The sequence below is a fragment of the Anolis carolinensis genome, chromosome 4, assembly GCF_035594765.1.
Source record: "Anolis carolinensis isolate JA03-04 chromosome 4, rAnoCar3.1.pri, whole genome shotgun sequence".
Taxonomy (NCBI): Eukaryota; Metazoa; Chordata; class Lepidosauria; order Squamata; family Dactyloidae; genus Anolis; species Anolis carolinensis.
Genome location: NC_085844.1, coordinates 246,640,904 through 246,654,640, shown reverse-complemented (window position 1 = coordinate 246,654,640; position 13,737 = coordinate 246,640,904). Strand labels below are relative to the sequence as shown.

Genomic DNA, 13,737 nt, shown 5'->3' with positions numbered 1-13,737 from the left:
ACTCAGGGTACATTTATGCTGTTCAACTGATGCAGTTTTACATCACTTTGGCTGCCTTATTTATTTATTATTTATTTATTACAGCATTTCTACCCTGCCCTTCTCACCCAGTATGGGGACTCAGGGCGGCTTACAATATAAAATACATATCACACACACACACACACACACATATATATGCCTTGGCTTAATGTTATGGAATCCTGAGATATTTAGTTGATGTGGCACCCGCTCTCTTTGGCAAAGAAGGTGAAAGACCTTGTAAAACTACAGCTCTCATGATTTCAGACTATTGGGTCTTAGCACTTAAAGTAGTTTATATCTGCACTAATTCTACAATGTAGATGCACCCCCTTTCTTTACATTTTTAAAGGACTGCACAAGCTGATGTCGTCTTCCAGATCTTTACATGGATTCATTGGTGCTGATACGGGGAAGCTATAAACCTGCTTACCAAAAGTCCACTTCCTAGGGTTCAAAACCCTCTCCAAGTAAATTATTTTTGTTACATATATAGTAGCAATATATGTGAATTAATAGTCACCGAAGAATATGCATTTTCAGATTTCCATTCCCTTAAAATGGCCCATGGCCTATGGTGTTTGACTACGGACTGGGATTACTGTCTATGTTTTAAGTTATTTTAACTTTTGTAAGATGTGTTATTATACTGTGATTTTATTGTATTACTGTTTTTATTGATGTAATACTGTGTGGGGCTTGTCCCAGTGTAAGCCGCCCTGAGTCCTTCGGGAAATGGAGCAGGGTATAAATAAAGTTTGTTATTATTATTGTTGACACAACGACATAGTATGACACAGCAAACAAGATAGATATGCTGTTTTTAATAATAATAATAATAATAATAATAATAATAATAATAATAATAATAATTGACACCATCATCATCATCATCATAATATAGCGAGCCATGAAGTGATTGCCTTTGTTCATATCTCTGGTAATGGATTAGAATTTGTGGATATAATTCAATTCAGCTGTTCCCCTTTAAAATCTGTTTCAGAAATTCCGTGGATGCTGGCAAAAAAAGAAGGAAGGAAGGAAGGAAGGAAGGAAGGAAGGAAGGAAGGAAGGAAAAAGTAATCAAGCTGCACCTTTAAGACAAATTGTTTTTTATTTCCATATGAGCTTTCATGGATATAAACCCACTTCTTTAGTTACAGTACAAAGTACCATTAATCCTTGGGTTATAAAGCATATTTTTGCAACTGTGAGATAGTATGTAATATGATCCAGAAAGATGCAAATAATGTTGCGATTATTTAACATCTTTGCTTGCTGAAAAAACCCTGTGAAGTATTAAAAGCTTGCATATTTTAAAATTTGGAGGGGGCACAAAAATAGGTTTTAGTGTTTATAGATTTGTTTTGTATTTTTCTGCATGGGTAAAGTGATCCCTGTCACAAAATGCCTCTATACACTCAATTACTTTGGAATTAAATGCAAGTACTTCATACATTAAAAATCACAGTCATTTAAAGAGCCTGGCATGTCTAGCTTCCCAGAAGGCTGAATGAGGCACAGACGGGTCGAAGGCAAAACAGAGGTTTATCCTCAATGGCTAGAGGGGATGTCAGTGGAGAAGGTACTCCAAAGAACTGGCATCCCGCCATTGCCAGTACAGAGCATATTGTTGTATTCCAGTCTGCATCTGAGCTGTCAGGTGAGCCTGCTTCTGAGCTGTCAGATGAGCCTGGGGTTGGGTCTGTTCAGCCTGTGATTGTACTTGCACCTGGCCTGTCAGATGAATCAGGGTTGGGGCCTAGGATTCCCATGCAAGCTAAAGTTAGATGTGCCTGCTGTCCCTGAGGATTCTGGGTGCAGGCATACAATGGTTTCAAGCAAGCTGCTTGAACTGCATTCCTTGGGAAAGTCAAGGTCGAGTTATCCCTTGGCAGATGGGCACTGCAGTCTTGATAAGAGTAATGAGGTTGACAGAAAGAAAGCTTTAAGAGGAACCGCTTCTGAGAGTGAGCTCAGAGGTGGTATCTTTGCTCATCGAGGTTGGATCCTGCTTCATGGACTCTTGTTTCATGTTTACTTTGGACTTTCTCCTGTAAGCCTTGGATCTTGAGTATTGTTCCAGTTCTTGTTCCTGGGTATTTTGGATTATCAAGTCATATTCCTGAAAACCTTGCATTTTGAATCTCTTCTTCCAGTTCATGATCCTATTTCTTGGACTAGTTTTGATTACCTTGATTGAAGTTTATCTTTGTGTTTGGATTTCTATGTACTCTTGATTCAATATTCTCCAGTGCCTTGTACTTTGTGGACTAAAACCTCGTTTTATTGACTTTGAAACTTTGATTTGCTAATGCTTACAAATTATCTTCAATAAACAGCTTGCAATGCTTATAGCCTGGGGCTCCAGTGTGGTTTTAAGGTGTTTCTGCAGCCTAGGGGTGCAACACATATTTATTACATTTTGAAAGCTATTCAAGTCTACTGCAATAAAAATGGATTTTTATATACAATGATATAAGTTTAGTGTAATACAACAAGGGAGAAAGCACAATATACTTATAAATAATAAATGTTTGTTTATATACCCATATTTACTCGAGTGTATTGCACCACCAAATCTAAAGCGCACCTCAATTTTCAAAACCCTGAAATCCAAAAAAGTATTTACCATATTACACTAATCTAATGTGCATCCTAATTTTGGGAAGGTAATTTAGTCAAAAAAAGGTAAGCATTAGAATCAAGTAAACGGTTCTGGCCCAGCTTACCTGTCTAAACATATCTCCCTCTATGAACCATCTCTGAGTTTAAGATCTTTGCGGAAGCCCTGCTCTTGATCCCACCTTCTTTGCAGGCGTGACTGACAGGGATGAGAGACAGGGCCTTCTCAGTGGTGGCCTCTTGACTGTAAAATTTCCTCCTCAGGGACATTAGATCAGTCCCCTCCATCCTGACCTTCCATAAGAGAGTGAAAATGTGGCTTTGTGGCCAAGCTTTTGGAGAACTTGTGCAATAGACAGATATGGAATGATGTGCAATGACCATTGGAACAGCCCGGACTACGACTGTGGATAGTGTGGCTAATAGTGAAGGTATTGTTTAAAATGTTTTAAGTGTTTTAATGTGTTTATAATTCTATTTTACACATTCATTTTAATTGTACATTGTTTTAAGGCAGGGGTCCCCAAACTTTTAAAACTGGGGGCCAGTTCATGATCCCTCAGACCATTGGAGGGCCAGACTATAGTTGGCCAGGTGGTCACCGAGTAATAATAATATAATAATAATAATAATCCATCATATCTATCTTGTTTGCTGTGTCAGACTGTGTCATTGTGTCAACAACAACAACAACAACAACAACAATAATTTAGCCCAACCCCTTTCTGCCTTTGTGGACCAAAGCACCCCTGACAGATGGCCTCCCAGCCTCAATGTTAATAATAATAATAATAAAGAGGGTTGGAAGAGAACCCTTGGGCCATTTAGTCCAACCCCTTCAGCCTTTGTGCCATGGGGGCCGGATAAATGGCTTCAATGGGCCGCATGTGGCCCCCGGGCCGTAGTTTGGGGACTCCTGTTTTAAGGCATCAAATAGTTGCCTATTTGTAAAGATGCCTTGAGTCCCCTCTGGGGTGGAGAAAGGCAGGATAGAAATTTCGTAAATAAATAAATACGGTAATATTAACCTACTAACAGTCCCTTTGGATAATAATTAATAATTAGAGAAAATATTTTAATGAAACAATCTGCCATGAATAATCAAGATTAAATTTCATTAAAGAAGATCTGTAAAAAAAGAAAGAACATGAGACAATACAAGAAGGAAGAAGACTATACAATTGTTAGACCTAAAGCTAGATTTGTTACAATGTTTATAAGCATTGTGCTTTAACTGCTTTAAATCTCCTTCAAGAGAGGAAAGCAGGAGATCAATCTAAAAGTCAAAGTGCGCATGTACAGTACAGTCTCACTTATCCAACGTTCTGGATTATCCAACGCATTTTTGTAGTCAATGTTTTCAAAACATTGTGATATTTTGGTGCTAAATTCATAAATACAGTAATTACTACATAGCATAACTGCATATTGAACTACCTTTCCTGTCAAATTTGTTTTGGTGCTTAATTTGTAAAATCATAACCTAATTTGATGTTTAATAGGTTTTTCCTTAATCCTTAATTATTATCCAACATATTCACTTATCCAACATTTTGGCGGCCCGTTTATGTTGGATAAGTGAGATTCTACTGTATGTATATTTGTCTGTCTGTACCATAAGGGCTGTTGCTAGGTGAAGCAGCCCTCTACGATGTCGCTGGATCAGCTGTTGCTAGGCAAAGTGGTCCTCAGTGATGTCGCTGGATTGGTTGTTGAAGGGTGAAGTGGTCCTCTATGACGTATCTGGATCACTTTTAGGTGAAGTGGCTCTGTGATGTCGCTGGATTGTTGCTAGGTAAAGTGGCCCTGTGCAATGTCACTGGATCAGCTGTTGCTAGGTGAAGTGGCTCTTTGTGATGTTGCCAGATTGTTGCTAGGTGAAGTGGCCCTCTGTGCTGTCTCTGAACCGTCTGTTGCTAGGTGAAGTGGCCCTGCAATGTCACTGGATTGTTGCTAGGTGAAGTGGCCCTGAGCGATGTCACCGGATCTGCTGTTGCTAGGTGAAGTGGTTCTCTGTGATGTCTTTGGATTGTCTGTTGCTAGGTGATGTGGCCATCTGTGATGTCACTGGAAAACTGTTCCTAAGTGAAGTAGTCTTCCGCGATGTCAATGAATCGACTGTTGCTGGGTGAAGTGGCCCTCTACGATATCGCTGGATCAGCTGTTGCTAGGTGAAGTGGCCCTATGTGATGTCATTGGATTGCCTTTGCTAGGCAAAGTGGCCCTCTGGGATGTCTTTGGATTGTCTGTTGCTAGGTGACGTGGCCTTCTGTGATGTCACTGGAAAACTGTCGCTAGGTGAAGTAGTCTTCGGCGATGTCACTGAATCGACTGTCGCTGGGTGAAGTGGCCATCTGTGAGGTCTAGGTGAAGCGGCCCTCCACGATGTCACTGAATCATCCATTGCTGGGTGAAGTGGCCCTCTGTGACGTCACTGGATATATAGTTATGTTTTTGGCAGGGCATAGTGTTTTGGTTGGTTCAACTTGTAAAGCACGATCACGGGCATTGATATAATGCTGAATAAATAAATGGTTGATGATGATGATGTGGAGATTTTTAGTCATGATCCTCCGCGTGGGAGGAGCAGCATCAGGCCTGAGGCCTGGCGCGTCACCATGGCAACACGGCGGGGAGGGAGGGAGGGGCGGGACGGGACGGGACGGGAATGCGGAATGAGCGGCTAAGCTAGAGCGAGAAGACTGCCAGCGCCTGCCACTCACCCCGTCTCCGTGGCAAGGCCCAGGTTCTCGCGAGACTTCGGGGGGCGAGCGGCGGAGGCTGGGCCAATCGGGCGAGAGGGAAGGCGTCGCGTGAGGGAGCGCGCGCGGATGCGAAGAGCAGGAGCGGCGACGAGGTTCGTTATGTCGGGCTCGGGTCCTGGGAAAGGCGAAGGCTTTGAGGCCTAACTTCATTCCCTCTCGCTGCGCAGGCTTTTTCTGGGGTTCTTCCCAATGGCGGAAGACTTCCTTCGATCTAGAAGGAAGCGGCTGAGGGGAAAAAGGAAAGGGCCCGAGGCTGTTAGGAATGGTGGGAATTGAAGTCCAAAACACCTGGAGGGAAGGCCCAAGCTTGACCATACCTAGTGTAGTATCTTACATTTGTCCTTGTTGACATGCATTGTGTTAGTTTTGTCCATTCAGCTCTCTAACCTGTTAAGGTCATTTTGAATTCTGCTCCTGTCCTCTTTGATCTCACCTGCAAACTTGATAAGCACACCTTCCAAACCTTCATCCAAGTCATGAATAAAGATGTCGGCCCAGGACTGAACCCTCTCATGGCACTCCAGTAGTCACTTCTTTCCAGGATAATACCCAGTTTCCCCAAAAATAAGACATCCCCGAAAAATAAGACCTAGTAGAAGTTTTGCTGAATTGCTAAATATAAGGCCTCCCCTGAAAGTAAGACCTAGCAAAGTATTTGTTTGGAAGCATGCCCAGCGCCTGCCAAACAGAACACCAGAGCATGCAATATTGGTAAATGTATATACCAGTTGTACATGGAAATAATGGTAGTAACAAGAAATTCTTGATAGGATTCACAGTTTGTCTGGTTATGCTGATGTGTGATGACAACTACTGTACAGTATATACAGTTCATTTTTTTTGTTAAACAATAAATGTGAATTCTTCTTCATGGAAAAATAAGACATCCCCTGAAAATAAGACCTAGCACATCTTTGGGAGCAAAAATTAATATAAGACACTGTCTTATTTTCGGGGAAACACGGTAGTAATCATAAAACTTTATTTATATCCTGCCCTATCCCCCCAAGGGGACTCAGGGCGGGTTGCAATAGATATCGGCAAACATTCAATGCCACAAGAAGCTGAAAATAGATAAAAATAACCAATAATCCCCAAAACAAATCTACATCTGTTCGGGGTGTGTGTTTATGTGCTTTTAATGTGATTTTCCTGCTTCTTGGCAGGGAGTTGGACTGGATGGCCCACGGGTCTCTTCCAACTCTGATTCTATGATCTACATCAAAAAATAATAACATTATACTACAATATTACTAGTAACATTATATGCAATGTATAATATACATGTTCCCTCACTACTTTTCACTTTTCTCAGATTCATTGTTTCGTGATTTTTCAATAAACTCTAAAAGACTATTATAAATCATAAAAAATTACAATTTACAGCCTAAGGAAGGGAGGAAGGAGAAGCCAAAGGGAGAAAAAAGGAGCAACGGGAGGAGAAGGAGGCGATTTATTAACACGATTAGTTGATAAAGACTTAAAATAGTGTATAACTACTAAAATAATGTATAAATATTAAAAGAAATATAGTGTCCCTACTTTGCGGATTTTCACTTATTGCAGGTGGTCCTGGAACCTAACCCCAGCGATAAGTGAGGGAACACAGTACAACCATCATATATTATTTATACAACCATCATATGTAATATTAATATATATTATTATATTTATTTATTTACCACGTTTGTATCCTGCTCTTCTCAGCCTTAGAACAGGCGGTGATTTGATGCCATACCCACATATGTTCATAAATTAAACAAAATTAAAATCCAAGCAGTTAAAACACCAGTTATTAAAAACATCAATTAAAATTATGCAAATCCAAATCATTATCATAATAGTATTGTACTATATTATTATATCACAATATATACAATATACTACCAGTACAGTATACCATAAGCATTATATAATATATTGTACCTTATCATAAGTTGTATATACAATGTATTATATTACAATATTATTAATATTACATACAATGTACTACCACTATTGTGGCACTCCATGAAATCATGTCAGCCACATGACCTTGGAGACAATGCCGGCTCTTTGACTTAGAAATGAAGATGAGCACCAACCCACAGAGTTGGACATGACTAGACTTAATGTGAGGGGAAACTCTTTACCTTTTTATTACATTACAATGTTATTATTTCTATATATTATTATATTATATATATTGAGTGGGTCCTGAGTGATGCTGCAGGAGATACGATGGATGAAGAGGAACCATTGGGGGAAAACACCTGGATTTGGTCGCGAAACCAATTTCAGATACACCTAATAGTAGCATTGCCTAGCCCACCTTTGACTAGTTTGCTTGGAAGAAGGCCATGGGGGGGGGGGGACTGTCATTTCAATTGAATAATGTAAGCCACGGGGGAAGATACTTTGTTGTTGCCGTTATTAAAGAGTTGGGAGTTACACATCTTTGCTGATCTTCTGTAGTAGCAAAATCATCCAGAGATCTGCTTTCTGTCTTTATGTGCACTAATCCTGCTTGAAAACGCCTGTAATTGACAAATAGGAATGACATATTCATGGAGGACAGGCAAGGCACAGTAATCGTGCAGTTCACCTGTTGTAGTCAATTGCCAAGCAAGAAACTGTTCCTTTATCATGAGTGGATTACAGAATATAACTCGAAGTTGGAAGAGAGATGGTGAACCATGTTTTTGTTGATATTTAACAGCGGTTCTTTGTATTTACAGAATAATTATCTTTACTTCAGCTCTTAAGATCTTGATGTGTCATCTGGAATATGCCCAAAATAAAACTAAATGGCATCACAGTGGATTTTCCATTTGAACCTTACAAATGCCAGGAAGAGTACATGTCCAGAGTGTTGGAATGCCTACAAAAGGTATGTATTTTGAGAAATCCTAGGGAGAGTCATCTGGATGATATATCTGAATGAGTGAGGTGAGGTACCTCGATTGGGTACTTCAGCTAATGAAACCGTTCTTGTCAGTACAATCAACTTTCAACTGCATCACCCTATGGATCCCTAAAATATTAAGCAATGGGTTGGGAAACTACCTGGTCGTGGATTTTGAATACTGTAGACTGAAGAGCTGTAGAAAACTTACATTAAGTTTGGTTGCCTGGCATCCTGGATGTAGAGCAACATTTGAAATAATATATGTCAGATGGCCTTGGGACTTGTAATGCTAACATCCCCGAAATAACCAAACTTCAGCATTCAGCTGCAAAGCACTTCAGTCTTCCGACTCCCAAAGATCATATGTAAAACGCATATAAGGATGTGATCTTTTAATATTCCACCATTGAGGATAGGCGCAAACTCAATATTGTGCGATGACACTTCTGACCAATCAATTATTTCAAAAGCATTCACAGATATACATACTATTGCCAGAGAATGAGATTCTTTGTATATTGAATGCAATGATGTTGTTTTTGTGGAATAAGTAAAAAATTTAACAAAGTTATCTAATGTAGCACATTTAGTTTTAAACATTATGTGGAATGCATTTAGAGCAGTGGTTCTCAATCTGTGAGTCCTCAGGTGTTTTGGCCTTCAACTCCCAGAAATCCTAACAATTGGTAAGCTGGTTGGGATTTCTGGGTGTTGTAGGCCAGAACACCTGGGGACCCACAGGTTGAGAACCACTAATTTAGAGCATTATGAGGAAATTAATTTTTGGAATATAATAATGTAAAGAAAATGCTGTGTTGTATAAAAATGTAAAAACTACACAGATCTCATTAAATGTTCAGGTAAAACAATTACAAAAAAGTTTACACACTGAGGAAACTGCAGCACACACGCTGAACATCCTTCTGCCTCAACCAATTGAAAGCTGAAGGTTTTTTAAAAAGACCTTTCCCTGCTTGTAGAAAGAGAGTGGAGTGAAGGTTAGCTGAACTTCAGCTATGAAACTCTCCCCCTTGGGAAGGAGTTTCATAGCTGAGGAGCAGCCACATCATCACCAAATGAGATAGTAAGGGTGGTTGGCTTCAAATGAAGAGATACAGGATTTCAGAGTACCTGGACCCTGTATGGGGCTTTATAGATCATAACTTGCACTTTGACTTGCACTTGTAGTTGAACTTCTAGTCAGTGAAGCAGATTCAAGGGTGCTATCATATTTGATTGAAAAGCAAGAGATTTTACCAAATAAAAACAAGCATTGCAGTGTGTTCATTTGTCAATCTGTTCCACTCAGTGCTAGGGGCTTGTTTATATTCCATTCTCAGCTTACCTGACACAATTCATTGCAGTTCAATAGGTGATATAACTATGGATAAATGTCCAACTTCACCTCACACGTGATAGGAAATCCCCACTTCCTAATCTCTGGTTGAGTGACTTTTTTTTCTTTGAGGAGAATGCAAAGACACTATGGTGTGTACACTTAGGACTTTCAAATATTAGGCTGCTTTTTAAAGATAAACTACTTTTGCATTTGTATGTTAAATGTAGTTTCTATTGGATTTGTAACCTGTGTTGCTCTTGTCTATAACTGTTTCCTCCATTCTTCTTAATGTGTATGTTACTTTAATAATAATGTTGCGATTAAGAAAATGCCACCATAGGAGCTAGAAGTAACACCGGTGTTAGGGTTGTTGTGTGTTTTCCGGAACATGGCCATACAGCCCAGAAAACACAAAATAACCCTGTGATCCCGGCCATGAAAGCCTTCGACAACACACACCTGTGTTAGTTCATCCCTGAAAATGTGTAGGTATTGCCAAACCAATAAAAAGATTAAAGACATATTTGTATATTTTATATTATGTGTAAGAGATAACTGTATTCAGCTTGAGTGTTAGAAGGGCAGCGAGGGAAGGGATTGATTTATAGATCCCTTACACAGATATATTTTTGAGTGAGCTTTGGTAGATTTCAGTCAACTTCTTCAGATACCTTGGTGGACTACTCTATAGTTTGTACATGGTGTTCCATTAATGCATCTGAAGAAGTAGATGGAAACTTAAGGTAAAATAAATTAGTCTTGAAAGTTCCACTAGTAGATCCCTTTCTTTTTGATATGATGATGATTTTAGTTTTAGATATTACAAAGACTGCTTAGGAAATGGATAAGGTACTTCAAGAAGTCAAGAAAAAGATTTTGTGAACAATAAAGTGTCAATTAGATATATTTTAGGCACCAATTCTGTGTATACAGGCAGTCCCAGAGTTATGAACATTCGACTTATGAACAACTCATAGTTACGAACAGTCCTCTCCCACCCCTCTGGTACCGTGAAATCTTAGCACTGAACCAAAACGTGTCTGTATCTCTCCACCCACCTTTCCTTGTTCTTCCTATTGATCTCTCCAAACCCATTTCCTCTTTGTTCCTATCCATACATCTCCAAAGCTCCAATTCTATATCTAATTTGTTGTGTTGAACTCAGTCGAATTTACTTTTGAGTAAGCATGTATAGTATTGTGCTATAAATGTTGCAGCCCTAATAAATATATTCTTGATAACTTAAAAGGTTGAATAAACTTCCACTTAGTAAAATTGGCCTAGTCAAAGATACTGACATTTCTTATATCTCATATTTTTGTGCTGTTCTGATCAGAGTATTTTGAACATATGCAGCTTGTTTAACACTTCCTGAGAATAGGTTATTTTGCAAATCCTCTACTGTCAGTGCCAGACGTATTTGCATTAGATTCATTGGTGGAGGAGTGAGTAGGTGGATTTTCTCCTACGCTTCTAGCTGAGGAGAAAAGGAAAAGAAGCAAATAAGTGGTCCTTATGCTCATACAATCTGTTCTTGAGTTTTAAAGTGTAGACAATGCAGTCCATTAATCGCTTGGCACCTGTGCAAGATAACCACTGAGGTATCATTGTGCACAGAACCTGTTTGATAAATCTTTATTATGACCATTGTCCTATGCGAGAACTTAATATCTGTTGTGGAAGTAAGAAAATGGATTTATAGACTTTCTCACTACTGTGATGGTAGGAGTTTAGGTACCATGACTCAAGCATAAGTAGACTTGATGTATAAGATACTAGCTGTGCCCGGCCACGCATTGCTGTGGCGAAGTATGGTGGTATGGGAAATAAAGTATTGAGGAATTGGTGGTAGTTAAGGTAAAGGGTAAACGTTTTCCCCTGACATTAAGTCCAGTCATGTCTGACTCTGGGGGTTGGTGCTCATCTCCATTTGTAAGCCGAAGAGCCGGCGTTGTCCGTAGACTCCTCCAAGGTCATGTGGGATGACTGCATGGAGCGGTGTTACCTTGCCGCTGGAGCAGTACCTATTGATGCACTCACATTTGCATGTTTTTGAACTTCTGGGTTGGCAGAAGCTGGGGCTAACAGTGGAGGCTCTCTCCGCTCCCCCAATTCAAACCTGTGGCCTTTCGGTCCAGAAGTTCAGCAGCTCAGCGCTTTAACACGCTGCGCCATCAGGGGATATTATTTCCTAAAGGTTGTGAATATACAATATTTCTGATTGGTTTTTTTTCTGTTGGAGGCAAGTATGAATGCTGCAATTAGGAAAAATGATTAGGATGTAATGGCCTTGCAGCTTTAAAGCCTGGCTGTTTCCTCCCTGAGTGAATTTTTTGTTGGGAGGTGTTAGCTGGCCCTGATTCTTTCCTGTTTGGAATTCCCTTGTTTTCAGAGTGGTGTTGTTTGCGATATTTTATGTGCTTTTACTGTCTGTGGCCCTGAGAAAACAGAGGATTTGCCAGACTTTGATGATGGGAATACTTTGTTAGGAGGTGTTAGCTGGCCCTGATTGTTTCCTGTGTGGAATTCCCCTGTTTATTTACTGTCCTGGTTTTAGAGATTATATTGTTCTGCATTATTCTATCCCAGTAATTATTTCATATTAAAGTAGAATCTCACTTATCCAACATTCACTAATACAATGTTCTGGATTATCCAACGCAGTCTGCCTTTTCATAAGCAATGTTTTTGTAGTCAGTGTTTTAAATTCATTGTGATATTTTAGTGGTAAATTTGTAAATACAGTACAGTAGAGTCTCACTTATCCAACATAAACAGGCTGGCAGAATATTGGATAAGCGAATATGTTGGATAATAAGGAGGCATTAAGGAAAAGCCTATTAAATATCAAATTAGGTTATGATTTTACAAATTAAGCACCAAAATATCATGTTAGACAACAAATTTGGCAGAAAAAGTAGTTCAATACACAGTAATGCTATGTAGTAATTACTGTATTTATGAATTTAGCACCAAAATATCACGATATATTGAAAACATTGACTACAAAAATGCATTGGATAATCCAGAACATTGGATAAGCGAGTGTTGGATAAGTGAGACTCTACTGTAATTACTACATAGCATTACCGCACATGGAACTACTTTTTCTGTCAAATTTGGTGTATAATATGATGTTTTGGTGCTTAATTTGTATAACGATTACCTAATTTGATGTTTAATAGGCTTTTCCTTAATCCCTTCTTATTATCCAACATATTCACTTATCCTGCCGGCCTGTTTATGTTGGATAAGTGAGAGTCTACTGTTTATTGATAATCTTATATTATCTACTTAGAACTGGATTATATGAGGCCCCTTCTTCACAGCTGTATAAAATGCACACTGAAGTGGATTATATGGCAGTGTGGAGTCAAGATAATCCAGGGCAAAGCAGATAATATAAGATTATAAATGGGTTATATAGCTGTGTGGCCTTGAGTCTACACTGCCATATAATCCAGTGCAAATTAGATAGCCTAAGTCTGCCTGTCCCCTAACTGAACCCTGGCTGTCCCTTGGCTTGCTAGGAGTTGGTTGCTAGGAGACGAAGTGGGCAGAGATTAGCCCTCTAAACTGGCAGCAATTGGATAAAAAATTTTTTATTGCTTTCCCTCTAATTAGGACTTTGTTTTTCTTTTCTTTTTGTTGTATCAACCTGGAGGCATGGATGATGGGTTGTGTTGCCAAATTTCGAGGTTGCAGGGCCTGTACTTTTGTTGTTTTGTGAGTCGCCGTGATGCCATCACTCTTTTATATATACAGATGAGCAGGTTTGGGGGTCAAAATTATGGATTTAGATATCATACTTTGATAAGTAGGGAGTCATTTCACCGAGAGGGGAAAGTGCCTTGCAACTGCTGCCACCACCACCATTTGCCTACTTATTTTCCTATCCCCAAAGGCCAAAAATGGCACTGTGGCCAACAGAGTAGAAAGGGCTGGTGTTTCTTTTAGGTTCTCGTGGGGCACACTGAGTTCTTGCCTTTCTCCACTCTATCCAGAGAGTTAAAGTACACCTACATTGACCCAGGTTTCGGGGTTAATTTTTTGACTAGACTTGTACATGAATATATACAGTAAGTTTCATGGATAATCTA

At 39.5% G+C, this 13,737-nt stretch overlaps 1 protein-coding gene across 7 annotated transcripts in view; it reads left to right on the top strand.

Annotated features, from left to right (window-relative positions):
- Window positions 1–5,389: 5,389 nt before the first annotated feature.
- The window catches only part of rtel1 (regulator of telomere elongation helicase 1), a 91,437-nt gene continuing 83,089 nt past the window's right edge, over window positions 5,390–13,737 (top strand). For all 7 annotated transcript variants that reach the window (XM_062979096.1, XM_008119602.3, XM_008119601.3 and 4 more), the window contains exons 1-2: window positions 5,390–5,503; window positions 8,129–8,280. In XM_062979096.1, the coding sequence (XP_062835166.1) occupies window positions 8,179–8,280 (102 nt within the window). In that variant the 5' untranslated portion in view covers window positions 5,390–5,503; window positions 8,129–8,178. The remainder of the gene's footprint in view (window positions 5,504–8,128; window positions 8,281–13,737) is intronic.